Source organism: Amaranthus tricolor, chromosome 6 (genome assembly GCF_026212465.1).
Source record: "Amaranthus tricolor cultivar Red isolate AtriRed21 chromosome 6, ASM2621246v1, whole genome shotgun sequence".
NCBI lineage: Eukaryota > Viridiplantae > Streptophyta > Magnoliopsida > Caryophyllales > Amaranthaceae > Amaranthus > Amaranthus tricolor.
In genome coordinates, this window is record NC_080052.1 from 27,650,981 (window position 1) to 27,675,598 (window position 24,618).

Here is a 24,618-nt window from a genome sequence, read left to right on the forward strand (position 1 = left end):
CACATTAAAATAGTTTGTACGAATTCTATACAATACTTTAAAATTTTAATTCTCTTGGTATTATTTATGTAAGATAGAACTATATACGAATTGACTTTAAGAATAGATGATCCATTTTAAATTATAAATTTAAAAGTTAGATTTATCAAACACTAAATGTAATTCAAATGGAATTTCATATAAAATTTTAGCTCTCAAATAAACAATAAATAGGTCAAATATACTACAATCAAAAACTTATGTAGATTACATACGATGAGTTTCATGTACTTCAATTAGAATACTTTATCTACAGAAAAGTGGACAATTTTAAACCTATGTTAAAATACTTTATCAATTAAGTACTTTAAAAAATGTCAAAGTTACTTATAAAGACATGAATAACCAATTTTCTATATATTTAAAAAATAGAAAAAATTGAAATTAATAATCTAACTTTTTACCCATTTGCTGTGAATAATTCTAATTTTAGATTATTTTTTAATAATTCAACATTTTCCTTTAGTTTGCTGTCAGCATACTAATAGGGTATGCCGATGCCCGATAGCAAATTAAGAGCAAATGTTGGATTATTATAAAATAAAAGAGTGTGCTGATACTAAACTAAAGGCAAAGATTGGATTCTTAAAAAATAATTAAAAGGTAGGATTATTCACGACGGATGAGTGAAAAGTTGAATTATTAATATTAATTTTTTTAAAAAAATAATGCACCACGTTAATAAGTTTGAAATTATTCAATACTTTAACCAAGAATGTATTCCATAATAATTTCAATTATAGACAGTATTAGATATTGTTTTCTACAATTTTTCAAAAAGTTTGCTATTTGTGACTTCACACTAAAAGCTGACATTTATTTAGTCATAATTGAATTCATAGTTTAAAATTTTATCACAAAATCATAAATTGGAGTCAAAATATTTACTTAGAAATTGACACTTTATCAGTTTTTTATTTAATGTAAGCATTTTTTACTTTTAATATGCATACAGATAGAATTTGTATAAATAAATAGAAAAATTGTTTTATTAGAGAAAAATTAGATTAAAACTCAAAAATTGATTAAAAAGCAACATAATTATTTAACCAAACATAACAAAAAAAAAAAATGAAAACAAAACAATTGGCTTTCCCCTTTCGCAAGATTCTTTTGTGTAGTGTAGTACTCTTTTTTATCCTAGTCTTCTTTCCTCAAAGCGTTCATCGTTCCTCACTCATCAATTGGAAATCTCTCCCTCTATCAACATCATAAAATCATGGATTTTAATTCTCCTCATTCAATGGGAACAACCATTGTCGGTGTCACCTACAAAGATGGTGTTGTTCTTGGTGCCGATTCACGTACCAGCACGGGTATATATTTTTTCTGTAAAATTTACAAATAGATAGTTTGAATATCCAATTTAGGAACTTGTTGTTAATTTGATATCTTTTTTTTTTTAATTATAGGTGTTTATGTTGCTAATCGTGCCTCGGACAAGATTACTCAACTGACTGACAATGTTTATGTTTGCCGTTCTGGATCGGTAACGAAATCTTGATTAATTTTTGTTAAAATATGTGATTGGCGTATTATTTTTGCATTTTATCATCATTTGAGTTCTATTTTTTAACCTTTTGGACGATATTGCATCAGTGATTTTATTATTTTTGGTGAAAATTGTAATTAGTAGCCGTTTATCAATTTAATTTCGACCTTTTCAATGGTTAATAATTTGCAAGGTTATGAAAATTGAAGACTATCCATGAGTGGTTTCTTTTGGGTGGCTACAAGTTGGGAACAAATGGCGGATTTGAGTGTAAAATAGGGATTTTATTTTGCCTTCATTCCATTCTTTGCTACAGCTACTTATAAAGTTTTAGTATTACCGATTGTATTAGTTAAGTTTGTTGAAGCATTTGTGATATTGGGGTTGTAGATGTTTAGTTGTGTAATTTAATAATGCTGCTAGCTTCATATGATTTGCTGTTAGTGAGTTAATGTAAAGATGTTAGCTTTTGGCTTGCTGGAACTTGGTAGAGCTTGGCCTAGTGTTGGTGAAATAATTGTGTCTTGGTATGGAGGTTTTGGGAGCCTTACTTTTTTGTAGATATATGGGCAGTTGATAAAATGTTATTGGGTGATTTGTTTTTTTGATGGTTAGTAGGTGAAAATAAAATTGCGACTAATCTTTGAGATGATTTTATATTGATACAAAAATGGGTTTGTATCCTTCCTATTTACGACTTGTAAGTACTATTGATTTTGTAACATTTATGAGAAAATGATTGTGGAGGTTCTAGAAATTTGTGTTGTGACTTGAACTTTGTTTGGGAGATTTAAGCTTTTGGACAATAGATGCGAGAGTGCTTCCTATGCCCCCTTTTGTTTGCCCTCCTTTACTTATTTTTCCTTACTAAAAGGAGAATCCCAATGGATAGGACCAGTAGGAAGAGAGAGACAACAACAACAATGCCAGAGTCTTAATTCCAAAAGATTGAGATTGGCTACCTGAGCAATATACCAATCACAATGGCCGATTCATTTCGATTTTCTACCATCTCAATTTGTTAGTCTAAATTAGGAAGAGTAAACATTGATGGGCGCATTGAAATATGGCTGATAGCCCCCGCAACCTAGGCACAACAATGCAATTATCAAGGGTGCCCTCTACCACTAAGCTAATAGCCGATCATGCGGGCCTTCATATAGGAAATTTAACTGCATAGCAAGTTTTTAAAGCCACTAAATATAGTAGCATAATGGGTTATACAGATGTGTACAGCCCAAAATAGGACAATGGGGCAAACAAATAAGGAAGGTGGAACAAATTCTTACAACTTGTAATAGTATGGCTTGGTTAATAATTGCTATCGAGCTATGTGCTACAGAAGGCCATTTTCTTGTGTTGGTTTCGAGCTAAGGAATGGGAAAATTATACATTCTAAATTGGATCATGGAGATATGTTTGCTAAGTGTTCGATCTGTAGCTGGGAGATCGAGATAGATGCAATTTAAATGAGAGAAACTTTTCTGGGACAGTCTTTTAAAATTCAGTTATGTGATAATAGAGATATATTTTGCTAGTTGACGAGTCTAGCAGATATGATAGAGTTAAGACTCACAGATGCATTAGGTGATTTTTATGTCTTGTGACCTTTGGACAAGATTTTGTGGATCTTTTCAGCTGTAAAACTGTTGAATTTGAAATTTTTTGAAAATATACAGTTTGGTTATAGAAAAAAACAAATATATTAGAAAGACATTGTGGAAAAAGTTGTTCATGTAGAAAGGAAGCACTAAAAGTTGGGAATATATTACTCCCTATGTTGAATGTTCCAAAATTAAGCTTCTTTTTTTTTTCTCTGTTTTGGAGTATAATCATAATAAAGTATAGAGGTGATTGATGAAGGATATCTCTATGCTGCTGATTTGTCTTACGTCTTAAATTATGCTGAATTTGCAGGCTGCAGACTCTCAAATAGTATCTGATTATGTACGACATTTTCTTCATCAGCACATGTAAGCCTACTACTCCAAGTTTTTGCTTTTCATGCTTTTGTCTGATATGATAATGTTGTAGTCGTGGTCATTAGGAGTTATCCAACCTTATGAATTGACCATGGCTTCTGTTGGCTAACATATTGTATGTTCCCAGAATCATTTTTTCAAAACATTTTTAAATTATGGTGTTCGTTTGGGTGAGGTGGACATAGTGAAAGTAAAAAAAATATTTTAGATGGACTATTTGCTTTCTATTATTTGAACTTTGAGAAGGTGGGATATGGGCTTTTCTCTTGCTTTAGTCTGTGCAAACACGCTTCACAGAAAATAATTTATAGGCTTCTCTGTCATTGCTGAATGAGTATCTGTATTGGAGTTTTGTCCAGCACGATAACGAGAGATGGCCACAAGTTGATTATATTGTAACTTGAGTTTTTTTTTTACTCAAGTTAGGTTTCCATGGACTCAAGTAAATGGCTCTACCATTACTCGAGTCCATGAAAGTTAAATTGGTTTTAATAGGGCATAAACTGTTAAGCAATTTATGTACTATTAAAATTCTGATCGATTGACGTGATTTCATTCTAAATTCTAATGTCATTTACTTATCTATGTTCACTCTCTTTAATGTCTCTCCCCCTCCTTGATTTCCAATCATTTTTTTAACTTTTCCTTTCATTTCCTTTACAATCATTTATTTACCTTTTTTGTGTGGTGTTCAACAGAATACAGTTGGGACAGCCTGCTACTGTCAAAGTTGCTGCTAATCTTGTCAGACTACTCGCATATAACAACAAGGTTCAACTTAAAATTTTTATTTCTCTTGCTAAACAAATTTGTTCTCTCTTAGCAAAGTACTTAATTATATACTTCTACATCTGAAGGGATCTACTTTAAAACTTAAATAAGTGAAACTAGGACTAAATTGTTTCTATACCCTTGCTTAATTGGATTTTTAAGGAGACATAAAGTTTAGCAGTAGGGGATGATTTTGTGGTTATCATTTGTAGTCTATTGTTATTATTGTGCTTGACTAGGTAGGTTTTTATTTTAGTAATGTATGTTGAGTTTTTGTTCTGCATAGTTATGTCAACCATTTACATTTTTTGTGGGGAGGGGGTATTCTCAACTTGTGCTCTTTGCATGAATCTGTATACTTAATTATTCAAATACAATCCAGTCTATTGCTATTTATCATGATGGAAGTGACAATTATGTGCTTTTTCTACCTTTCTCTTGTCCAAAGAGCTGTGTGACACTCCAGCTTTTCCACCTCTCCCTTTTGCGTTTGTGAATAAATCTCAATGCACTGACCATTTAATGAACTTGGTTTATACTTGAGAAGTTTATAGTTGAAAACAGATGATGGGATTTTTATGCTTTATTCTGCATCTGGAATTTCGTTTCCGTTTCACGCCTTCACAATTGTTTTATGCTGAATTGGTGCTTTGCGAACTTCGACAGGATATGCTCCAGACAGGCATGATTGTTGGAGGATGGGATAAATATGAAGGAGGTAAAATATATGGAATTCCACTTGGTGGAACAATCATAGAGCAGCCTTTTGCCATTGGAGGTACACTTCTTGAGCTTTCCCTTTACAATTAGATCATTTCTTTTCCACTACTCTACGGGTTGGTGTATACCTACAGGCTACAGCAATTGTGTAAGATAGTTTTGTTATCCTGGTTTCTCCCAGTTTATTTCATTTCACCTCAAGTACCCATGTTACATGCGGCATGGACAGTTGGACACCTGATTTGTTTTGGACAAATTGTTAAAATATTTTATAACTTATCTGAAATTGGAGACATGATTCTCCTGACATGAGTGTCTTAAGTCAAAGACATAATAGATTAAATTTTCCTGACATTTAGTGTATAATTGTCATGCTAAAAGTGCTTTTTGCAGGTTCTGGCTCTTCATACCTTTATGGATTCTTTGATCAAGCATGGAAAGAAGGAATGACCAAGGATGAAGCTGAGGTACTCATTTTATTGATTGCAAAATTAGAAGCTACACCTATGGAGCTTTATTTATCACCCTCTTCTTTTTGTTCATTGTTTCACTTTCTTCACTGCATACAAGAGGGCAAGTATTTGAAGGGATCATGGTGCAAATTATAAATTTAAGGGTCAAGGTGCATAATAAGCAAGTTTAATGGGTCTTGGGCATAACATAGGAGTATAAATTAGGCAGTCACCATCGCCTGCCACAACCTCTGGCGAAAATCTTCTCTGGAATCTTTGAAACCAACTACCATCATTGGTGTTTCTAGAACCCCCTCCCCCACAAAACCACTCACTTCTTGAGTGCTTCATTATGCCATGATGAAAGTATCATTGGCAACTCTTCATACTAAATCAACGTCTTTTCAACTTTCAGCTTTCTCTTCGCTGTTGGCATAACCTCTAAGTTCTTTCATGATATAATTATTGCCCTTGATGATGTCCTAAACAAGTTTTGAAGTAAGGTTACATTGGTATGCTGAAGAGTTAAAAAAAAGTGTAAAAGTAAATATACTGAAGATAGTTGGGGTATTAATTAGGATCGGAAGGAGTTTTATCTCTCAAAACCTAATATTGTTTCTAATATTTTAGTGGTTTCTTTTTAATCTTGTTCAGGACCTTGTGAAGAAAGCAGTATCCCTTGCCATTGCTCGAGATGGTGCAAGTGGTGGTGTTGTTCGAACTGTCATCGTAAGAACCTTTCTCTTCCTTTTTGCCTTTCACCAGTTGACTTTCTGCTATCAAATTGGAACCTTTTGTGAAGCTCACCACAATGCTGAATGAATTGAACTTTAATTGTAATATTTATGGTTTCAGATCAATGAAGATGGAGTGACTAGAAACTTCTACCCTGGTGACAAACTCCCTCTGTGGCACGAGGAAATGAAGCCACAAAATTCTTTATTAGATATTTGGGGAGCTGCAGCGAGCCCCGAGCCAATGACCGAGTAGACTCATCCTGTTTATCGCTTTAGCTTTGAAAATTACCCGATGTGTCACATATCATTGTACCTTGACTTTGTTACTTAATCGGAATTGATTTGGTTACTTCGTTTGAGATCTAAATCAGAAAAGGAAAAAAATTAAGATCCTCATGTTTGATGATTACAACGATTATGATCGAGTCTGATTATATGATTAACGATCGGCTATATATGTTTAATGATTACCACGATTATGACGCGAAGTATATCACCCCAACCGTAAAGCCGCAACTTGAGTTGTACTATGTTCGTCTTGATTTCAACTTTAAATTAGGAGTTTTGGCCTTTAAGTTTGTTGAGATTATACTAGATTCTTCTATATGGTGCTAAATCTACTTACAATACCGATTACTATTATCGCCTTAAAATCGAGTCAAGTTCAAATATTTGATGAAACGGAGGTGCTTGGAGAGAACAGATCTTTGTCAAGTTTGATTGAATTTACTTTTTGAGATTCATATCTCAAGTTCAGTTCATTAAAGATTAATGTCTAATTATTATATTCTTAATGTTATATTATCCTTAATGTTTTCTTACTGTATCTTTAATGCTTACTTTTAATATTTTAAATATCTACTTATATTATTTTTAATGTCTATTTATAATATTTTAAAAATTATATAAGGAAACCGTCTATCACAAATTTATTAACGCCTAACTCCTAAGGCCTAAGGGAGTGCAAACCCTCAAGCTTGCTGTTGCAAACTGATAAGACCAAAAGGTATTGCACATACCAAGAAAAGTGGGTGAGACATGATATTAAATATGACAATCAATACAAAATTGAGTCTTATTTCAGTTTGAGCTAGTATTATTTTTATTCGGTAGAGTTTTGAATTTAATTCTCTTCTTTATTCAATCTACCCTGTAATTTTAAAAAATATATGGCGGACATTGAACTAATTTAGAGTTATTTTATAAATGGATTAGCCCTTAAATGTGTCATGTTTACTTGTAAATCGGACAATATGGACAATGTTTATAAAATTTTTATTATATTTGAATAGGTCAAACCCGTTTGATAAGATTAACGAGTTGAATAAAAAAACCACAAATAGACAAAATATTATAGGTTAGAGGATAACTTTTAAAGACAAATTCAACCTATTATTTGTCTAAGCCCGCCTATAAAACACCTCTACGACCTATACTTGCAACAAGAAATTCACAATCTCGGTAAAAGAATTAAAACACGTCAAAGGACAAATTAAACTAAATATTGTTTCATCTTGTTAATACTTGCATCACATATTAAAATTATGTCAATATCAAAACAGATTGAAATTTTCCAACATAATATAACAAATGATATGAGCAGTATCTCACTGATTTTGTTATATTTTTATTTTTGTTTATGGCTCTATAGTCTCCCTTTTTCTAAGCTCTTTCACAAATTTAATCTTACTTTTTATGTCATCTATAAATTTTTTTTAATAATGTTATCCTATTTTACATGTAACAAGTAACAACAAACCAAAAAAAACTACAAACTAAAAATGTAGCAAAATCAGTAAGAAAGAACAATAGTTACCATTATATGTTTGTATGTGCATAGAAGTAATCAAGCCAACTACCTACCATTAATGCAACAGATGGAGGTATAGCTGTTCATACAAGCATTAAAAATGACCTGTATACACCACCATCTCAGCTCTATAATAAGAGAAACTATGGGCACACTTACTCTTAATAAACAAAAACATACTGGAACATCATTCACTCAGCTAGCGAAGTAAATCAGCAATCTATGGAGCCAAACACAAGATTCAAATTGGAATCGATTGTGTTGGTCGTGCTTCTGATTTCGTGGTTTGCAGTTCTAACATCAGCCTGTCCTAACGACAGCTCGGATTGCAGAGACTGCATCCTGAAACGGATGAAATATGACTGCCCATCGTGTGTTACAACACTCCGGTGCATGGCCAAGTGCTTGTGGGCAGGAACGTCGAAGACAAGGTGCACAAAGAAGTGTGATTGCAATGATAATTACCCAAAATTATCTGACTGCAAGAACTGCATGTCCAAGTGCAGGTGCAGTTGTGCTGTGTAGATCATCATCATCATATCCAGTATATTCCGCTCATAAAAGCTATAAACAGTGTCTGGTGAAGGTTGGATGACGAAAGATCATACCCTTATCAGTTGCAGGTGCACTTGTGTTGTGTAGATGACATGACCTTATTTTATAATTTTTCTTTTTTTATTTAGTTTTTTTTTTTCTTTTCTCTCTTGTTAAGTCTATCTGTAGACTGAATGTTACTCTCACTTTCTTTGTTCACATGAAATATTTTTCTGTTTTGGCTTCCACTAATCTTGATTTCTTGTAGAACATGGAACGATGGGAATTAGTATAGCTTATAAGCCCAATTCTTCCTTGTTAATGATGTGAGAGATAAAACTGGGTGATAAACCGGAATCATTTAAGCTCGTTTGGTTGTTAGGTACTGAATGGTGGTAATGAAAATAAAATTTAGTATAAATATTCATGAAACGAGATTTTTTTAGTTAAATTACCAAAAATTTTTATTATCATTTCTACCATTTAATACCAATAACATATCAAGCGTTAAGATAGTTCAAGTTAATTTCCTTTTAATTTACGAGCAACACACTCAACCATCTTGCACTGGCTGGGACCCTTGGAAGAGAGGGAATCGAACGCATGGCCTTAAGATTATAGAATAAAGTCTCTGCTAAGTGAATCAAGAGTAAATGACGAACAGATAAAACCCCATCTGCAGATTTCATATGAGAACTTATAGCTGAAGATATCATCCAGAAAATATTTCTTCACACAAACTATTTATGTTCAAGCTACCATTCTTAGGATGAAAAAGAGCCATTCTTATCACTGAAAATGGTGCTAAAAGATCTAAGCTTCCAACGTGTACAACTATACAAGCTTAAGAGGAATATACTAGAAAATACAAGGATTCACATAACTGTATCCAAACTTAAGTATAGTATAATTAGATATGATACAGCATCATCATCATCATACTCCATATATCCCACTCAAAAAAGACTATGGTCAGGGTTTGGGGAGGGAAGAAAGACGGCAACTCATACCCGTAAAGGAGAGTGCGGTCAAAGAGTCCCTCGGCTCGAGAAGGGTCTTCCAAGAGAGAGACCTGCAACTACCCAGAAGCCTGCAACTTACGAGCAACAAACTCTCGTGTTGTAGTTTCTTTCCCGTCTCTCAATTTTCTCCTCGGCGATCAACAAACAATTCTTTGAATGGATTCAAGAGAAACAGCTCCTTTACGCTAACGCCTCCTAAGCAACAACCAACCTTCAAATTGAAGGTGACAAATACGGCTTTTTTCAATTGAATCCACTTTCGCCTGATCCTAAACTAACTTCGTTCTCGAGACTTCAACTACTATATAAAAGACTAAAAACCTCTAGTCTAAACTCTAAAACGATTTTGTGAAGAAACATATGCCAAGGTCTCGAGTATCAAGCACGGAAAGTTGTGATGAAACTAACGATGTATTATAGGCTTTAGCATGATTAGTTCCACTTGATGCCAGTCAACTAGGTGACAATATTCGAGCAAGGATCTTTTCCATTCAGTGCTGCAGCCGAATTCTTTTTCCTAACAATACGCCTTAACTTACATGATTGTTCCACAATCAGTTTGTAAGCAAAAGGGTGTTTCCATGCTACAAGAGAAAACTTATCCCCATATTCCTCCATTCCTTCAACCAACAATTGCCATATTAAGGCCCCAGCTCCTGCTTGACCCTTTTTTGCCGACTCAAAGATACTACCATAGACCATTTTAAGCAAAGAGTCTGAATAATTAGCATCGTTACCTTTGACATGTAATGGGTAGCCAACTTCGGTAAAAAGAACAGGTTTGTCTAGAATCTTCTCTCCGTCACTGATATGGGACTCTAACCATCGAGAAATAAAATCCAGTTTTTCAGTCGTGTTTGCATGTGGCATCCTATAAAGTAAAACGAAGTAGTAAGAAAAAGACATTTTTTTAAAATGATTTAAGCCACTAGAACGTCCACTTCACTAACCAGCTATCTGGGTATGCATGAACGGAAGCAAAATCAATTCCTTCAAGAGCTGAGTTCTGTATGAAATCAGTACCCAGTAAAGCAGCCCAATCTCCGGGATTTATTCTAGATTTATCTGCGGAGTTGGGTCCATAGAACCCTTCAAGACCAATGGTAACAAGATGCTTTTGGTCCAAACTCTTAATGTATGCCACCATTTCTGTAATCCAAGCCTGTTCATGAAGAGAAACAAAAAATCATAAAAAGTTACACCCTCCATGTTCTTTATCATTTTCCCTACTTCAATCCAAATATGTGAAAGTTTTTTAGGTCAAATTGAGCAATCTATAAGGACAGATGAGTACAGCACAAGATTTTGTTACCCGAATGTCACTACGTGACTCCCACCTAGATAAAGTTTGGGAAAATATGATGTATGGCAGCAAACTTACGAATGTAATAACAAAGAGTTTATTTTTTATTTCCCCTTGTAATAACAAAGATTCAAAACAACTACAACAACGACATTTCAATAGCTCAATGTCATCCAATGGATTCCCATCTAGGCAGGGTTTTGGGGAATCGGATGTGCACAACCTTATTTTTTTAAAAACAAAGGTTGTTTCTGATTGATCCTTGATAGAAAAGATTCTTAAATCAACTGATTAACAATCTCTGTGACAATAATCGTCGAGAAAATGGGCGGTCAAAAAGGCAAGATTATTATTAGAAGTGATGAAGAATCAAGGGCAGCCTTATTGGCAAAGTAGCTTATCCGCAGATTTGCAAAAACCACAATAGGTGAATGTTATATGGACTACAATTTCAAAACAAAGATAGGAATTGAACATAGTACAAAAAGGCAGCAAATGCTTACCTGAAGAATGGAAGAAGAGCTAGAATCACATCGTGGCTCGTTTATAAGTTCCCACGCAAAAATAGCTGGTTCCTCAGAATATCTAACTCTGCTTAGGGAATTCTTTCTTGTTACGATAGCCTATATAGCATCCCATCAAAAACAGTCAAGAGGTCAGTACACTATGTAGTTCATATTGCGAAAAAAAAAAAGTTAAAATAGCCTACAAAATTCAGTGATTAAAGCAAGAAGGTAAAGGGTGTGTAAGATTCATTAGAATAGTTGTAAGTCCATGCTAGCATGATTCGGATATATAAATTGAAACAAAAAAAATCATATTCTACAATTCTACCATCATAACCTTGTCAAAAAAGAAATACTACGGTCTTAGATTTCAATCCTTTCACTCAAAAAATCAATCAAACAAAAAAAAAAAAAAAAAAAAAAACTTTCACTAGTGACCCTTATTTAACCTTATAACTAAAAGGCAGGCGTATCATAAGCAGTCCCATAAATAAGTCAAAACTCCAACACAACATCCCTTATAGCTAATAGGTAGGCGTATCGAAAAGATATGAAAAGAAAATTTTTGGCGTATGCATGTTCATGCTTCTTTTTTTTCCTGATTTTTAGCTTATTTTACTTCTACAGATTAATTTTCTGGTTGAGTTGGTTTCCTGAAAACTTACAACATTAAAATATGATAGAAGAGCTCTTCAACTGCAAGAAGTACCTTGATGTAATCTTTGTAGTAACCCTTTATAGCTGAATTAGAAAAGAAGGGATCAGCTGATGATGTAATATTGACTCCGGCTTCTTGTGCCCATTTTACATACTGTGCTTGTCCACCAAATGCGTTCAGATTGTTTACTAGGCTAAGAATTAATCTAATCCCATTCTTTCTTGCTTCCACTATCACATAATCCAATCCCTGTGAGAAAATAAACAATAACAAACCATATTATCATAATAATACACTTCTAGTCTGAAACACTTGTACAAAGTGCATTCCAAAAAGGGAGGGAATCAAATTTTCAAATCACTAATTCTTCTGATTAATATATTTAACAAACAACTCATACCTAAAAGTCATTTAGTATTCTATCCCAGGCTCCTACCACGGCGGGTTTGGATGTCAGGTGTACGCAATTTTACTAACGTAAACGCAAAGAGATTATCTTCAATTAAGACTTGATAACAAATACCATAGGGAACTTCACATAAGGAGTAAATAATATTTAACAAGTGATCTTACCGTAGTCTGGATGACCCGAAACAAATCTTTACCTTCATTGAAAGATGAACACTCGAGTGTTACATTTAACTAGCAATAATACTTTGTTTTTGATTGATGAACAAAATTTCGTTACTTAAAATCTAAACATTTTTTAAAGTAACTAGCTAACTCCCTATAACTTCCTCCAAGGAAAAGCATATCATGTTCCAAATCTTGAGTATTGTAACTGGTTGATAACACAAGGTGAACCAATGGCAAAAGGTTAATTGATGATTAGATGAAAGGAAAGTGTTTAAGCTTTGTTTGAATTGGGGAATTAGATGAAAAGGAAGGGGAGGGATTTGGAGGATATAATTTCCTTTGTTTGAATATCAACTTTAAGGGAAAAGATTCGAAAGGAATGGATTTGAAGTCATTAAGTCCCTTGATCTTGTTAATAACCGAATTGTTGAAGTGTGACTTGAGTCAAATTTTGTTTTGGACTCTTTTGTTTGGAACCTTTGAAAATGGGTGTTTCCCTGGTCATTGAATGGAGAAGAATGTGTCTTTGGACCTTTTTTTGACACATACTTTAATCAAGAAACTTGTGTATGGTTCTATTTTGATGATTGAGCTTTGATATTTGATCAAGCATGGTTTTAGTCAACTCCCCCATAGCACTCTTGAAAAGTTATGGTTAAAGCCTGGGAATGAAGAAAAGATGATTGATTTGTATTTGAGTATTTGGCAATTGGAACAACATTGGCATTGGACATTGAAGCATGTATAGCATCACTTCGTCTTTCCTCTATTGCTCTTTTTCTTGAAGTGGTTTTTACTCTATTGCTCTTATTTGCCTATAATCCTATATATATGGGCATTATTGTTGATGCAAAATTAAGCCAAGCAAAAGGTTTGGGCTAGTATAACATGATTCGCTAGCTAATTCACTTTTTGAATTCGTGATTCGCTCAAGTTTGCCCAAGAATAACCCAAAATCGACTAAAATTCGCTTCTTTCGATTCATGATTCGCAAGGAGATTAGTGAATCATGTGACACTGGTTTGAGCTTATTTACCTCTCTAGTCTCTTACATGCTCATATTATAAGTCATGTACTTCTCTCTCATCTTGTATCTTTCTCTCCATTGATGTAATTCCATCATTGTATTTGTTTGAGTTATAAGCTCCATTATCTTTAAAACGCAAAATACAAAACACTAATCTAGAAAGAGCGTGTAGCCAAATTAATAAACCTCTTTAAATTTATTGTTATTGTTTGACGTTTATTTTCTTGATCATTCGCAATATTTGTCTTGTTCATTAGTACAAATTCAAGCTACAATGTCCAACCGTTCTAGGCCTTAGCTCTAGCTTCTACATTTTGTTAGATCACAATAAAAATCTCTCGAAAAGTGGAAAGATTTGTTCTTCTCATTCTTCCTTTCCCTCTTAAACCGACACTTCCTATTCCTTTCCATTTCATTCCTTTCCTTTCTTTTCTTTTCCTTTCCAGTCCATTATAAAAGATTAGGTCACCAAATCAAATTCTACATATTTGTCTCTCAAACAATATAAACAGGAATCATACAGAAAAAGAAAATACCTTAAGCACTCTTTCATTGAATACACCAGGTGAAATCTGCAAAGAAGTAGGGCGAGGACCATCACTAAAACCCCAAGTACGGCAAACATTCAACCCCATTTCAGCACCTTTCTTAAGCATCTTAGAAACCTTCGATCTTGATGGACCCCACACACTTTCCTCCATCAACCAATATGAATTCCACCCATTTACATACATTAACTGATCATGATCATGCTTATTGATGATTACAAAATGGGTGGAATTCACCCCAACAAAACCCATCTTTTTCTGCCAAAAAACAATGGGAAATTCGAAATTGAATTGATCATTGAAATTAAGGTAGATAATTGTTGTAATTGTGGCTATTCCTAGAAATGGGTACACGAATTTTTCTCTCCATTCTGAATTCATCTTCATCTTTCTGTTGTTCTTCCTCAGACTAGAAATGTGCAGCTAGAGGCTCAACAGGGATTAATTGAAGGGTTTATTAGGTGGGAATGTTAGTGAGGTAGAAAATGGAAGTGTGGCCAGAGAATAACAACACTTTATTTTGTCGGTTGCCAATTCTGGCTTCTTTTTGACTCCTCCGTCACTTGGAAAACTGTCAAAATTCATTGCTTTACTTTCTTTTGAGTTTTGACCTTATGATTTTGTACAAGGTGTTAAAAGAAACAATGATGAACAAAAACATTCAAAACTTTAAATGTTGCTGCCCAGGATCGAACTGGGGACCTTCAGTGTGTAAGACTGACGTGATAACCACTACACCACAGCAACTTTATGCTTAAATTTAAATTTTAAACGAATTTTATTTAAACTATTAATTATAGCTTTCCACAAATGTCAAAACTCATTTTGAAACCACTCATTGTCTCAAAATTTTCTAGTACAAATTATCGTGTAAAATTTAACTATTCAATATTATAATAGAAGTAGACATAGTATATTGCTTAAATTAAATTACAAATCACTTCCATATTACAATTATCTATCTATACAATATACTAAAACAAAACACAGTTGACATAAGCAACTCAAAAATTTAATGAGTTGTTATTTTCTTAAGAGATTTTTTCCCTCCTTTAAGTAAAGATGATGTCATTGAATAAGGATGACTATAGGAATCTTAAACGTTACGGATGATTATAAGATGATTGATTGATTTGACCATCATCAAAAACTTTAATTGTGACTATAACATACACTTAAAAAATTTGAAAACAATGTAATAAATAGTTGTATGTAATAAAAATGCACAAATTATTATCTTCAATTTTTAATTTACAAAACACCATTGATATATATTTATTTAAAACGATATTCATTCATGTACAAATTAATTATATTATTTTAAAATATACTTTCAAAAAAATTCACTAAAATGCTAATTATATTATAGATACAATTTACAATGGTCCACTACTTTATCATTATTATAATGGTAATTATAAAAAAGTTAGAATTTCAATTTTCATGAATGTAATAAAATGTATATTAAGAAATAATTAAAATAATGTAATATTATGCCGAATTTATTCAATTTATTTATTTTTTACATCAAAATGAAAAAAAATCGTACATCACACTGGGTTATCTAGTTCAATACTATAGTAGAACTAGAAGTCTAGAACTACATAATATAAATAGCCTAAAGATTAAGTCACCAATTGATCTTGCTATACTCATAATATAGTCTCCCTTTCTACTTTTATTTCTTTAATTATTAAGTGTTTGAACCACATTATAAAACGAAAATTAAAATTCATTTCAATTAAAGTATGTATTACTTTTTTCATATGATTAAAATCTTATATTAAATTATCGTAGTTCTGTTCCCCTTTCCCTAACCCTCCCTTGATCTCCAAAACAAAGGCATTACAATATGCTAAAAACAACTTTATATTCTTAATTCATATGTGAAATTCTTACAAAAACAAAGATATATTATTATATATTATACTATTTAAAATGATACATACATCTTCAATGTAAAGAAAGTTTCATGCTTAAGTTGTAGATTTACATCATTAAAAACCAATTATATCAAAATCTTAATCTCAATAATACTTAATAATAATAATAAAATAAAATACAATGTTATTTACATATCATGGAAGGTTAAATTATCATCTCAAATGGTTAAAAATTGTTGTATTGAATCAAGAATCACGCAAAAACCTCTCGAAACATCGAAATCCCAAATGAAGAGCACAAAACCTTTCCAATTCTTCCCCACCTCTTTCTCTACATACTCTTTCTTCTATCCCACTAAACCCTTCATCCCAATCTCTCCACACATCCCAACCCTCCATTCCTCTTTCATCATAACAAATCCCATCCATTACTTCTTGCAACCCTACAATCCTACGGCTCATATGCTTCCTCATCATCCTTACACCATGATCAGACCCAGGAATTGAATCTAATTTCAATAACTGAACCATTAAAGCTTCATTGATTCTCAGTTTCTCCTTTTCATTACTCCTCACTGCATCTACTGTTTCCTGCCGTTGGATCAGCTTCTCAAGTTTGTCTATCTCGGTTTCAACGGCGGCGATCTTTTTCACTAAGGAGCGGACTACATAGGAACGGTAGGCTGCCTGTATCTTAGCAGCTGCTGAAGAGTGATCATGGAAATGGACGGTGATGGGGATGGGTGGATGATCTGGGGTTTTGATGGATTGAGGAAGGGTAGATGTGTCATTTTTGAATGTGTAGGTGACTGTTGAGGATGAAAAGGAGGAAGAATGGGATTTTCTTTTGGGTTTCATGGCCATTGGCCAGCCACCGACTGAAAGCAAGTATGGAGAATGATGATGATAATAAAGAGAAAAAAATAGTGAGATGAAATGATGAGTAGAACGTAGAGTGTGGATAAAGGAAAGATTATATTTATATATCCTCTTTGCATTCCGTCCCTCTTAACATTAATAGGAGTAACATTTTTATTTTAAATAGTCTTGTTTTTTTAATTTTTATTTACATATTATATTTTATTTTTTACTTTTAATTATATTAGTCCTTATTAATTTCTGAATATTTATTTATGCACTATAAAAGAAGGAATAATAATGGAAGACGTAATAGTCTAGATTTTGGACCCATGTGTATGTTAATTGGGAGTTAGGACCTAGAAATAGTTTATGGCTTGCTAGTTGCTAGGGTACATGGCGTCAACAGTCGTGGGATCATATTTTGTGGATACGGACAATACAAGAGGAGACGGAGAAGAATTGATCTCTAGTAGTTGGTGAAAAATAAGTTCATATTACAAAATAGAAAGTGATAATTAAAATCACTCTCAATAAATTTTCATCCAAAATAAATTTTCATATCAATATGAACCAAACACAGAATAGATTTGGAGATATACCGATCATTGCACTCGAATTCTCATCATAGAGTTGAGTTATCCTCAAGGATTTACTATTTGAGGAAATGTGAAAAATCAGGTTAAGAACAACAATTCACAAAGAAAAGAAATATAAAACATGAGAACACAAGATTTTGCAAGTACAAAAATAATCGACACAAGACTATAAAAGGCCCCAAGAACAATGGAAGATAAGAAAATTGGAGCACAAGACCTGCTCATGGTAAGCTTACTCATTCAAATGAAAGAGCTGCCACTAAAGCTTGCTAGTATGCCTACTCATCCTATCGTTGGTTCTACACGTCCAAGTGTAAGGTATGCTCGCCCGAGTAAAGAGACTCTGGTAGGTAGAATGTTGGACAAAAAGACTAGCGAGCAAAATGTTGCACATTGTCTAGCTCATCCGATTGACTGAGCTATAGTCTAGCTCACCCAAGTATGCCTAGCGTAGCAGTCCAACACTCATACAAAGCTTCCAAAACATCAAGCCACCATTACAACAATTTCATGCTTTCCTTCCGATACCATAGCATCAATCATAAGTTTACATCAACTATAATTTATAGAAGTTAATTTTGAGTTGCATTTCACAATAGTCATTATACACTAGGACGAGAATTGCAATTTAGAGTTTGAGAACACTAGATATACACGGATGTAAACATATTGTACAAACAGATTTTGACATCTAACTGTGTAATCAGCTAAGAAACAACTGCTGATCAGTGTCGAGCGCAGGGCTGAAGTTTCAAACACAATTGTTATTGATTTTCAGTGATACTATCACTAATACAGAATACAACCGAGTACCTTACAAGGGGGAAGGCAAAATCTTTCCTGAACATGTTCCAAATCCAACATTGTAACCATTTCCCTGCATAGAAACCAGCAAAGTTCACCCTTTCAATTGCACGCCCGATTGTTAAGCATTGAACAAATTCTACAACTAATAGATTTATAAGGTTAACAGTGATTTCTCCTGATCAATGCAAATTAGGAACCTTCATTTCAAACCTTCAATAAATAAATCAATTTGGAAGTTGTGTAAGGGTTATGGAAGTGATTTCAGGCGCTTAACAGTTCAAATCTAGGAAGGAATGATTAGTCAATATATATAGACTTTTGCATATCATAGACTTTACTAAAACAAAAACAAGCATCTACTTTGTTTTTTTTCGTTTGAATTCAATTTTTATGAGTTTATGAGAAAATGTTTGAACTTAGAAGACCCAAACATACTTTTACTCATAAAATAAAGTTGGTAATGAGTAATCCATTAAACTTATTTTCCCTTAAATGTTAGCCAACAATTATGCATGTCCGAGTATAATACTCTTGCATCATAGCTAGAGGAGAATACTTTCTAAAACTCACAATGTTTGTTATTACCCGACAAGAGAAAGGAAATATGCTCTACACTGCTTGTAACAAAGCTCTTAAGTTGTAAACATTGAAGGTCGAGGTGTTCCAGAAAACCCAATACTTCCTGCTAATGTATTGGAAGTTCCTGATTTTAATTTGAGGCTTTGTTTTACAGTTTCTGAAATAAAACTAGTAGCTAAAAATTTATTTAATTTGTTTGCATTCAAGTACAAAAGCATTAAAATGACAAAGGGTGATTCTGAGAGCAGACATACAGTGACCTCAATTCAATAGTCGGCAAATTGAATATTTCAAGGAACAGAGATTGAAAAGATAACAAACCTTACAAACACCAGTAAAGATAACCTCATCTCCATCTTCTAAGAATGTCCTAGATTTTCCATTCAAAGAAATTGGCTTTTGTCCATTCCACGTTCTCTCCAACAAACATCCAAGAGAATCAGGTTCCTGTCAGCATGTTAAACAGATTCAAGTGCTTCAACCATTCAGTAACCTACAATATAATGATCAATCTCATGGAATACTGTTCTAAGATCACGCCATGACCAATACTTACCGGACCACTAATGGTCCCCGTTCCAAGGAGATCGCCAGGCCTTAAATTGCAACCATTAATTGTATGATGAGCAAGCTGTTGAGTCACTGTCCAGTACCTGAAGCCATTGAAAAGATTTTGTGCAAGACCAAAAGTATAAGGTCAAGAAGGTACCAAAAGGTTTCAGAGAATTTCATTCACAGTAGCAAGAAAAAAGAATGTAGCAATAAGAGACAAAAAACTTAGGTTAAGAATAATTAACCGCCTTACAAATAACAACTAAATTTATTAATGATTGATAAATGCCGTAATCAACCATTTAAAGATACTTTTCCCCATGTATAATTAGAATTTATGCCTAGACAATAGCTTAAGTACATTGTACAATGTACAGTATAGCTAACTAGTCAACTATTTACCATACATAGAAGTATATAGTATCCATTTCCGAGCTCAACAAAGAAGGATGGCTGTGTATGTAATCAAACTTCTAATGCAGCAGAATCTTGCATTCAAATATTCACTAAAGTGAGACGTTCTAGAGCGTAAAACATATGAATTTAAAGCCTCAAGGAAGATTTGAGGATTGATATTGAGATACTTACAAATGCTTAAAATTGCTCTTTGTCACTACACATGGATCCTCCCCGGCAGGCTTGAGTTGAACCTTATATCAAGAGACTATGATGTCACTAAAATTGAATGCTAAAACTTAATAAGGGCAATTGACCAGGCCGTGGGACACTGTAGAACTAACAGGGTATTAGATCAACTACCAGAATCCGAGAAATTCAAAAAGGACAGCAACCTACTTCCAACTGTATATCATAGTTTTCAGATGTCTTCTCAGCTAAATATGGCAATGGAGGAGGGTCCTATAATTGCAAAGTGGTATCAAATCAGCATAATTTTGGTGCTTCAAGTACCTGGCTTGGGTGTTAGATAATGCAAATAATACAAGAGACCAACTTCTTGATGCATCCAAGTACCTGCTTTGGTGCTTCACAAGCAAAAGGTGCCAAAGCATCTAGGGTCACAATCCATGGCGATATTGTTGTACCTTCAGAAAACAAAATAGGATAATAAAGTTGAAATGTGTGAAGTCAAAGCCTAAACAGCCACTATGATTAACAATCATACCAAAACTCTTCCCCAAGAAAGGCCCAAGTGGCACATATTCCCAACCTTGAATATCTCTAGCTGTAGAAAGTTTTAACCATGTAATTGTCAATGGAAGAACGAAAGAGCTCAATTATGATAACAACGCTTTTTGACAGATAAAGGAAATTCAAATCAAAAACTAAGATAAGCACATATAGATCTACCACTCCAGTCATTCATCAGAACAAGCCCAAATATATGTTCAGCAGCATTATCAACATCAATAGGCTTCCCCAATTCATTTCCTGGACCAACTACAGCAGCCTGCATTATCAAAAGAACGAACATAGACTAAGAACTATTGTTAAGCAAGTGTCTAGTCAGAAAAATTGGGTTCTTCCACCACCAATAGTGGCCAATTTAATTAGCAAACTCAAATTCCTATGTAAATTCTCTTATCTATGGCAACATTATAATGATAATTATAAGGGAGCTACAGTTCGTACCATTTCAAGCTCAAAATCTAACTTCCTTGAAGGCCCGAAGTAAGGAGGAGAATTGGCCGCTGGATGTCCCTGACCCCTGGAAATTTGGAATAATTGAAAAGAATAAGTATTGACATAGCTATTATAAAGGTATTTGAATAGATGCATACAAGAGCTCATTTAGGTAGTGCAGCTAGGGTTGAAGTGAAAAATGCGCCTTCACTGCAAGCAAAGAGCTCATCACAGAAAAGCGAATTAACATCCAATATATGAGCCCAATGAAACAAATAAGTACCACATTTCATAGGTAAACTAATAAGAAATAACACACCATCCTTCTGAATAATATAGATAGAAAAAGAAGGAATAGTTGGAAGGAGAACAAGGAAACAAAATACAACTTAAAATCAGACCTTGGTCTCACTATATTAGTTCCAGAGATGACAATGGAAGATGCACGCCCGTGGTATGCAATAGGAACATAGTACCTGCCCAATAATTATTCAACCAAATCAATTAACCGCGTGTACAACATCTAATTCAGAACTTTTTGAGGAAACAACACATGTCATAACAACATCTTATTACCACATGTGTCTTCCGTCTAGGTAGGGTTTAGGGGGTCAACCTTACTCTTGTAATAACAAAGAGGTTGTTTTCACTTAGTTGCTAATATCATCTACAGCTTTGCATAAGTAAGAAGTGTACATGATTTCCACATGTCATACCAATTAAGATTAATTGCATTCTCAGGGCCACGAAATATGAGCCCACAATTCCTTGCATGATGCATGGATGAAAAGAAGTCAGTATAGTCTCCAATAGTCATAGGAACAAGCATCTCCACCTTGCTCTAAACAGAAAGTCCAAATACTTTAATTGTTATATGGAAATCATAAAATTTCAGTTCTATCTTCTATGCAAAAAAGTCATGTCACAAGAGTATTTTACCATGGGAATAAGTGCTTTCTGTCTCAGACTGGCATCTTCACGCAATGTTGGCTCATTTTCTGTATGAGGATAGACATTAAATCTGTTTAGCGTAATGGATAAAAGTTTGACCTATCAGTTGTCACACGTTGAAATTTCAAGCACAATATAAGCACTAATTGACAAGTTAAGCCTCAATGTTTATCGAGCATGAAGATAGATGAAATAAGGATAAAGAGTATGCCTGATAGCAGCTTCTGAATGGTGGCACGAGCTTCCTTCCATGCAAGCCTTCCCATTGCCATAAATTTATTGAGTGTAGGCTGCTTGCAAATCAGAAAAGAATGATTAGCAGCTGCACTCATTAACAAAATGTACAAATTAGCATCGGTAGCCTAGAGTAGAAATTTATATGCTACTTGCATATCATGTATTGACATAATTTCCACATGACAAAAAGATGTAGATGTACCCATTTGTCCCCTTGAATTTGCAACAAGTACCAATAATTGCTTTTTTAAGTTGTTGAATTTTAGGTAAGACAAAATATTTGAAATGTGTGGATGGAACAAAAAGAGAGTAAATACGTAGATACAAATTGATGATACGGTGTGGAGTCGACACTAAAACAAAAAATATAGGTGGGACAAACTAAAATGCAATTTGTAGTAAATTTAAGAGGCCAAAGGAGTAATGCATATATAAGAATTTTTTCATAAAAGTTGAGATACTAATGATGATTTGTTCTGCTAAATAGGTATCAATTCGACACAATTTCAGCTCATATTCGCAATTCTAATCAAATGATGTCTTTACTAACTGGCCATAGAGTAGAGATATCTCATATCTGTGATTGATATTTCTATTTCTGTTTCTTTCAACATGAAACCCTGGTTAATAAGTCCAACTACAATCAACTACTTTCTTGATGCCATCACAGACACGTATACTAATAAACGATGAAAAGACCATATTTAGCATTCAAAATCAGGGCAAAAGGTAATACACCCATCCAAAATGTTTAAACTGTTCACTTTGCGAGGACATTACCCTCGTTTTCCTTGCAGATTTTAGAATGGAAGAGTTTTCCACATTATGTAAATTATTTTTCTCCCAATGAAAAGAAATCATGTTTTCTCTCCCCTCAAATCAATTTTCTATTAAATCAAGCAAAGGAAAGGTAATCATGCATTGTGTTCTCCATTTCAAACCAAATTAAACTTCATTGGAATTGGGATTTGAGAGATTGTACTAGTAAAATAGACTATAATGAACTAGAGTAAAATAACTTATTAAATCATATGTACCTTCTATTTATTTGATTAATCAAAAACCTCTTTGTTAGTGTTATCGGACCCCCAAACCCCACCCTAGGTACAGAATGACATTGGGGTAATAGAATGTTGATAATCTAGCTACACAATGTGATAAAAAGAAGTCCAATATATCATCTCTGGCTCAAAGCTTACATGTACCATCATTTCTGATTCAAAGCCAAGACTGAACTAACACACATCAAAACATGAAATTGAAAATATAAAAGAAATAAAAAAAATCCCAACTACTTCATAAATTACCAAAAGGGTTTTTGGTTTGGGAAAAGATCCTCCTAAAAACTTATGTTTTCCGTTGTTTTGTTTCATAAGGGAAAGGAATTTTCTTCAATTTGCAAGCATTTTACTCCAGAAACCAATTTTCCTCCACCATTCCATTCTCTACACTTACTATTTCCCATAAGAGTTCTCCATCAAACCAAACAAAGAAAAATTAATTAACATTTTCCATTTTTTAAGGAAAAATCATGACCAAACTTGAATTATGTTGTATGATAATACAAAAGAAAACGAAATCATTCAAAACATAAATCAACATTTGCCAGTAGCATAAGTAGGAAAGAGAAATAGCGATAGAGGACCTGATTGAAACAATCGGAACCGTTAAGAATCGGACCAGAGAATAAACCAGCAGAAGAAATTTGAGAGAGGTCAAGAACAAAGTCACCGATGGCAACTCCCGGTCTAGGAACTGAACCGGGTTCGGGTCTGAAAACGCCGTATGGAAGATTCTGGATTGGGAAGTGAGATTCCGGCGAAACCTCAACGAACGACCTCGTCGCCATTATTTCCGGCAAAAATAGAGGTTAAAGAAAGTGTAAAGAGAGTGAACTAAGCAGAGTATTTACGGTAAGTATGGTGGCAAATAAATAGAAGAATTGGAGAGGAAGTATTACACGAAATAAACTCTCACGAGTTTCTACAGGTGGTTGGTAGAAATACCGGCTCTTCTTTTTCTTATTTTAGGCGAATAATAAAGATTTTAATTCATGAGGTGATGTTGATCTTTTAGTTTTTTCAACTGATAAATAAATGAATTTTTTTAAAAAATAAATTAATTTTATTTTTATTCAATATAATGATATTTTTTTCAAAAAAATAAAAGTTTTGATTAATCTAATTGACCATATATTTTGAAATTCAATTGAAATAAATACTTAATCTAATGAAAAACTTAACATTTTGTCTACCAAATGGAAAAGTTAAAAGCTCAAAGTCATCATATGGACTTAAAAAATATTTGTGGGAAAGTAAAAATTCAAAGTCACCACGTGTAATTTCCCTTCTTTTTTAATAATACGTGCGACAATTATATTAAGTCAAGAAAAGT

The 24,618-nt window shown here is 33.5% G+C and overlaps 5 protein-coding genes and 1 non-coding gene across 6 annotated transcripts; 2 read left to right on the forward strand and 4 right to left on the reverse strand.

Moving 5' to 3' along the window:
• Positions 1–1,123: 1,123 nt before the first annotated feature.
• LOC130815489 (proteasome subunit beta type-6-like) lies at positions 1,124–6,602 on the forward strand. Its single transcript, XM_057681975.1, has 8 exons — positions 1,124–1,355; positions 1,452–1,528; positions 3,449–3,504; positions 4,212–4,284; positions 4,951–5,062; positions 5,398–5,471; positions 6,111–6,185; positions 6,312–6,602. Exons 1-8 carry the CDS (start codon positions 1,259–1,261, stop codon positions 6,444–6,446), a joined length of 699 nt encoding a protein of 232 aa, XP_057537958.1. The 5' UTR covers positions 1,124–1,258; the 3' UTR covers positions 6,447–6,602.
• A 1,623-nt stretch (positions 6,603–8,225) lies between these two features.
• LOC130815200 (uncharacterized) lies at positions 8,226–8,783 on the forward strand. Its single transcript, XM_057681581.1, has one exon. The coding sequence runs from the start codon at positions 8,226–8,228 to the stop codon at positions 8,526–8,528; it is 303 nt and encodes a 100-aa protein (XP_057537564.1). The 3' UTR covers positions 8,529–8,783.
• A 132-nt stretch (positions 8,784–8,915) lies between these two features.
• Positions 8,916–14,783, reverse strand: LOC130815199 (mannan endo-1,4-beta-mannosidase 6-like). Its single transcript, XM_057681580.1, has 5 exons — positions 14,166–14,783; positions 12,078–12,275; positions 11,366–11,485; positions 10,510–10,721; positions 8,916–10,430 (listed from the first exon to the last, which is right to left on the reverse strand). The coding sequence occupies exons 1-5, from the start codon at positions 14,562–14,564 to the stop codon at positions 10,016–10,018; spliced, it is 1,344 nt and encodes a 447-aa protein (XP_057537563.1). The 5' UTR covers positions 14,565–14,783; the 3' UTR covers positions 8,916–10,015.
• A 68-nt stretch (positions 14,784–14,851) lies between these two features.
• Positions 14,852–14,924, reverse strand: TRNAV-UAC (transfer RNA valine (anticodon UAC)). Its single transcript has one exon. It is a non-coding gene; the product is annotated as a tRNA-Val (tRNA).
• Positions 14,925–16,068: 1,144 nt separating this feature from the next.
• LOC130815084 (BAG family molecular chaperone regulator 5, mitochondrial) lies at positions 16,069–17,074 on the reverse strand. The gene has a single exon (XM_057681424.1). It carries the CDS (start codon positions 16,922–16,924, stop codon positions 16,307–16,309), a length of 618 nt encoding a protein of 205 aa, XP_057537407.1. The 5' UTR covers positions 16,925–17,074; the 3' UTR covers positions 16,069–16,306.
• A 985-nt stretch (positions 17,075–18,059) lies between these two features.
• Positions 18,060–24,281, reverse strand: LOC130815082 (fumarylacetoacetase). Its single transcript, XM_057681423.1, has 14 exons — positions 23,870–24,281; positions 22,199–22,277; positions 21,976–22,034; positions 21,753–21,877; positions 21,438–21,512; positions 21,046–21,121; positions 20,764–20,863; positions 20,579–20,638; positions 20,428–20,498; positions 20,251–20,313; positions 20,044–20,105; positions 19,460–19,556; positions 19,225–19,350; positions 18,060–18,394 (listed from the first exon to the last, which is right to left on the reverse strand). The coding sequence occupies exons 1-14, from the start codon at positions 24,071–24,073 to the stop codon at positions 18,332–18,334; spliced, it is 1,260 nt and encodes a 419-aa protein (XP_057537406.1). The 5' UTR covers positions 24,074–24,281; the 3' UTR covers positions 18,060–18,331.
• Positions 24,282–24,618: the final 337 nt, after the last annotated feature.

Excerpts from the sequence above, each read along its gene's own strand:
- LOC130815489 (XM_057681975.1), top strand. The coding sequence starts at position 1,259 with ATGGATTTTAATTCTCCTCATTCAATGGGAACAACCATTGTCGGTGTC. Across the intron at positions 1,529-3,448 it reads ATGTTTGCCGTTCTGGATCG|GCTGCAGACTCTCAAATAGT; the intron begins GTAACGAAATCT and ends CTGAATTTGCAG. Across the intron at positions 5,472-6,110 it reads TGACCAAGGATGAAGCTGAG|GACCTTGTGAAGAAAGCAGT; the intron begins GTACTCATTTTA and ends AATCTTGTTCAG.
- LOC130815084 (XM_057681424.1), bottom strand. The coding sequence starts at position 16,924 with ATGGCCATGAAACCCAAAAGAAAATCCCATTCTTCCTCCTTTTCATCC.
- LOC130815200 (XM_057681581.1), top strand. The coding sequence starts at position 8,226 with ATGGAGCCAAACACAAGATTCAAATTGGAATCGATTGTGTTGGTCGTG.
- LOC130815082 (XM_057681423.1), bottom strand. The coding sequence starts at position 24,073 with ATGGCGACGAGGTCGTTCGTTGAGGTTTCGCCGGAATCTCACTTCCCA. Across the intron at positions 22,035-22,198 it reads CATTCAGAAGCTGCTATCAG|AAAATGAGCCAACATTGCGT; the intron begins GCATACTCTTTA and ends ATCCTCATACAG. Across the intron at positions 18,395-19,224 it reads TCTTTACTGGTGTTTGTAAG|GGAAATGGTTACAATGTTGG; the intron begins GTTTGTTATCTT and ends GTTTCTATGCAG.
- LOC130815199 (XM_057681580.1), bottom strand. The coding sequence starts at position 14,564 with ATGAAGATGAATTCAGAATGGAGAGAAAAATTCGTGTACCCATTTCTA. Across the intron at positions 11,486-12,077 it reads ACTACAAAGATTACATCAAG|GCTATCGTAACAAGAAAGAA; the intron begins GTACTTCTTGCA and ends GATGCTATATAG. Across the intron at positions 10,722-11,365 it reads GCTCTTCTTCCATTCTTCAG|GCTTGGATTACAGAAATGGT; the intron begins GTAAGCATTTGC and ends CTTCATGAACAG.